Here is a 4,453-nt window from a genome sequence, read left to right on the forward strand (position 1 = left end):
TCGAGTCGGAGTGGGGGCGGGGCGCTGCCAGTTCGAGTCGGGTCGAGGCCGGGGGCTGCCCAGTTCGAGTCGGGTGAGGCCGGGCGCTGCAGGTCGGAATCGGGTGGGGCCGGGCGCTGCAGTTCGAGTCGGGTGAGGCCCGGGCGCTGCGGTTCCCGAGTCGGGTGAGGCCCGGGCGCTGCGGATTCGGAGTCGGGTGAGGCCCGGGGCTGCAGTTCGAGTCGGGTGGGGCGGGGGCTGCGGTTCCGGAGTCGGGTCGAGGCCGGGGCTGCGCGTTCGAGTCGGGTGGGGCCCGGGGCTGCAGTTCGAGTCGGGTGGGGCCGGGGGCTGCCCAGTTCGAGTCGGAGTGAGGCCGGGGCGCTGCAGTTCGAGTCGGGTGAGGCCGGGGCTACAGTTCCGAGGTCGGGTCGAGGCCCGGGGGCTGGATTCGGTCGGGTGGGGACGGGGGCTGCAGTCCGGAGTCGGGTGAGGCCCGGGGCTGGTTCGGAGTCGGGGTGAGGCCCGGGGGCTGCAGTTCGGAAGTCGGGTGAGGCCCGGGGGCTGGTTCGAGTGGGTGAGGCCCGGGGCTGTGGTCCCGAGTCGGAGTGGGCAGGCGCTGCAGTTCGAGTCGGGTGGGGCGGGGGGCTCGGGTTCGGAGTCGGGTCGAGGCCGGGGCTGCAGTTCGAGTCGGGTGAGGCCGGGGCGCTGCGGTCCCGGAGTCGGGTGAGGCCCGGGCGCTGCAGTTCGAGTCCGGGTGAGACGGGGGCTGCAGTTCGAGGTCCGGGTGAGGCCGGGCGCTGCGGTCCGGGTCGGAGTGAGGCCCGGGGCTGCAGTTCCCGGGTCGGGGTGAGGCGGGCGCTGCAGTTGAGTCGGAGTGAGGCGGGCGCTGGTCCAGTCGAGATTGAGGCCGGGCGCCTGGTTCCCGAGTCGGAGTGAGGCAGGCGCTGCGGATTCGAGTCAGGCAGGCTGGATCAAGTCAGGTGGGGCCGGGCGCTACGGTTCCCGGCGTCCGGGTGAGGCCGGGCGCTGCAGTTCGAGTCGGGTGGGAGCCGGGGGCTGTGGTCCCGGCGGGGGTCGGGTGAGGCCGGGCGCTGCCCAGTTCGAGTCGGGTCGAGGCCCGGGGAGGCTGCAGTTCGAGTCGGGTGAGGCCAGGGGGCTCTGGTCGGAGTCGGGTGGGCCGGGGCTGCAGTTCGTGCCGGGTGGGACACGGGGCTGCGGATTGGTCGGGTGGGGCCGGGCGCTGCAGTTCGAATCGGGTGAGGCCGGGGCGCTGCCGGTTCGAGTCGGGTGAGGCCGGGCGCTGCCGGACCGCGTCCGGAGTGAGGCCCGGGCGCTGCAGTTCGAGTCCCGGGTGAGGGCGGGGCGCTGCGGTTCCCGAGTCGGGTGGGGAGCCCGGGCGCTGCTGGTCGAGTCGGGTTGAGGCCGGGCGCTGCAGTTGAGTCGGAGTGAGGCCCGGGCGCTGCAGTTCGGGTCGGGTGAGGCCGGGGGCGCCTGGTCCCGAGTCGGGTGAGGCGGGGCTGCGGTTCCAGGTCGGGTGAGGCCGAAGGGGCTGGTTCGGGCCGGGTGGACGGGGGCTACGGTTCCCGAGTCCGGGTGAGGCCCGGGGGCCTGCAGTTCCGAGTCGGGTGAGGCCCGGGCGCTGCTGGTCCGAGTCGGAGTTGAGGCCCGGGCGCTGCAGTTCCGAGTCCGGGTGAGGCCGGGCGCTGCGGTCCCGAGTCGGGTAGAGGCCCGGGGCTGCAGTCCCGAGTCGGGTGAGGCCGGGGCTGCAGTTCGGGTCGGGTGGGGCCCAGAGGGCTGGTTCGAGTCGGGTGAGGCCCGGGAGCTGCGGACCGGGTCGGGTGAGGCGGGGGCTGCGGTCCCGAGTCCGGGTGAGGCCGGGGGCTGGAGTTCCCGGGTCGGAGTGAGGCCCGGGCGCTACGGATTCCGGGTCGGAGTGAGGCCCGGGGGCTGCAGTTCCGGAGTCCGGGTGGGGCCCGGGGGCACGGTTCGAGTCGGGTGGGGCCCGGGGGCTGCAGTTCGAGTCGGGTGGGGGCCCGGGGCTGGTTCGAGTCGGGTGAGGCCGGGCGCAGTTCGAGTCGGGTGAGGCCGGGCGCTGCAGTTCGAGTCGGGTGGGGCCCGGGGCGCTGGTCCAGTCGGGTGGGCCGGGCGCTGCAGTTCGAGCCCGGGTGGGGCCGGGGCGCTGCGGATTCGAGTCGGGTGAGACGGGCGCTGCAGTTCGAGTCGGGTGGGGCCGGGCGCTGCAGTTCCGAGTCGGGTGGGGCCGGGCGCTGCAGTTCGGAGTCGGTGAGGCCGGGCGCTGCAGTTCGTCGGGTGAGGCCCGGGGGGCTGCAGTTCGAAAGTGCCCTCGCCAAAATCGTTGATATATGTTATTGAAGCGGGTGGGGCTTAAGCTGCATCTCTCTCACCCCATGGCCCTGTGGAAAAAAATGTGTTTTCCCAATTTTAACCGCACACTTGTTTGTGTACATGGATTTTTCGTCTGCTAAATGACTTAAATGTAAATGTAAAATAATGTCGTATGTTTTTCCCCAACACCACTTTCCTTCACTTTGTATAGCAGACCCTCCAAATTGAGTCAAAAGCTTTTCAAAAGCTTTCTTGAGATCAGCAATGCATGAGAAGACTTTGCCTTTTGTTTTGGTTTGTTTCTTTGATTTGACATTTGCTCAGTACATTGTTTTCATTTAGGAAATGTATGAGTCTGCTGTTAATGATAATGCAGAGGATTTTCCCAAGGTTACTGTTGACGCGTATCCCACGCTAGTTATTGGGGTCAAATTTTCTCCACTTTTGTGGATTGGGGTGATCAGTCCTTGGTTCCAAATATTGGGGAAGAAGCCAGAGCTGAGAATGATGTTAAGGAGTTTAAGTTTAGCCAATTGGAATTTGTGGCCTGTATATTTGATCATTTCATTGAGGGTACCATCAACACCACAGGCCTTTTTTGGGTTGGAGGTTTTGTATTTTGTCCTGTTGTTCATTTCAATGTAATTCGAGAATCCAGTGGAATCTGGTAGTCTATAATAGTTGATTCTTCTAAGATTTGTATTTGATCATGCATATGTTTTTGCTGTTTTGTTCTTTGTTATAGGGCCACAAAAATGGAGAAGTGGTTTATCCATACATCTCTGTTTTGGATAGATAACTCTTCATGTTTTAGTGTTTTCCAATTTTCCCAGAAGTGGTCATCTATGGATTCTTCAATTACGTTGAGCTGATTTCTGGACGTGGTGTTCCTCCCCACCGTAGTGTATTTCTGTATTGTTTTAGTGATTCCCCATCCTCAGGTCTCCTCTCCCTGTCTGCCTGTTAACCTACTGTCTCTCTCCTGCCCAGGCGTGTTATGGTCTAGTGACGGTACCATGTGCAGTCCTAACTCTCTCTCTCTCCCCCTTTTGCCCCCCCAAACCAGGCGTGTTATGGTATAGTGAAGGTGCCAGATGGTAACTGGCTGTACCATGTGTGTCCTGGGCATCGACCCCCAGTGTCAGCTGTGCCCCATCAAGGAGGGCGATCTACGAGGGCGGGCACCAAGTGGGCACCCAGGCTGTGCCCTGTGGATGTACAAATTAACACCTTTTATGCATTCATCTGTCTGTCCATGTGCTGTTAAAACAGTCAAGCTGACTGACGGTCCCGTGTGTCTCTAGCTGACTGACACGGTCCGTGTGTCTCCTAGCTGACTGACGGTCCCGTGTGTCTCTAGCTGACCCACGGCGTGTATCTCTAGCTGACTGACAGTCCCGTATAGCTGACTGACGTGTATCTCAGCTGACTGCAGTCCCTATCTCGAGCTGACTGGCAGCGGTCCCGTGTGTATCTAGCTGACTGGCGGTCCCGTGTATCTCAGCTGAACCACGGTCCCGTGTATATCGAGCTGACTACGGTCCCGTGATCTCGAAGCTGTGTCCGTGTATCTCGAGCTGACTGACGGTCCGTGTGCAGCTGACGTCCGTGTGTATCCTGACTGACTGTCCCATCTCGGAGGCTGACTGACGGTCCCGTGTATCTCGAGCTGACTGACGGTCCCCCATCAAGGAGGGGCGAGCTGACTGACGGTCCCGTGTATCTCGAGGGCGCGGTCCCGTGTGTATCCACGCTGACTGACGGTCCCGTGTCTCGCTGACTGCGGTCCGTGTGGATCCCTGAGGCTGACAAATTAAGCTGACTGGCGGTCCGTGTATCTAGCTGACTGGCCGGTCCCATATCTGCTGACTGTCCCGTGTAGAGCTGACTGGCTGTCGTGTAAGCTGACAGCGGTCCCGTGTAGCTGACTGGCGGTCCCGTGTATCTCGAGCTGACTGACGGTCCCCGTGTGTATCTAGCTGACTGGCGGTCCGTGTGTATCTAGCTGACTGGCGGTCGTGTATATCTAGCTGACTGGCGGTCCCGTGTGTATCTAGCTGACTGGCTGACTGACGGTCCCGTGTATTCCGAGCTGACTGGCGGTCCCGTGGGCTGACTGGCGGTCCCG

General features: G+C 62.8%; 1 protein-coding gene across 1 annotated transcript in view; it reads right to left on the minus strand.

The window, feature by feature from the left end:
- LOC135525085 (basic proline-rich protein-like) overlaps positions 1-4,185 on the minus strand; it is a 4,321-nt gene extending 136 nt beyond the window's left edge. The window contains exons 1-3 of the mRNA XM_064952840.1: positions 3,912-4,185; positions 977-2,304; positions 29-894 (exon numbers count right to left, since the gene is read on the minus strand). Of these exons, the coding sequence (XP_064808912.1) occupies positions 29-894; positions 977-2,304; positions 3,912-4,185 (2,468 nt within the window). The remainder of the gene's footprint in view (positions 1-28; positions 895-976; positions 2,305-3,911) is intronic.
- Positions 4,186-4,453: the final 268 nt, after the last annotated feature.

This window comes from Oncorhynchus masou, chromosome 31 (genome assembly GCF_036934945.1).
Source record: "Oncorhynchus masou masou isolate Uvic2021 chromosome 31, UVic_Omas_1.1, whole genome shotgun sequence".
NCBI lineage: Eukaryota > Metazoa > Chordata > Actinopteri > Salmoniformes > Salmonidae > Oncorhynchus > Oncorhynchus masou.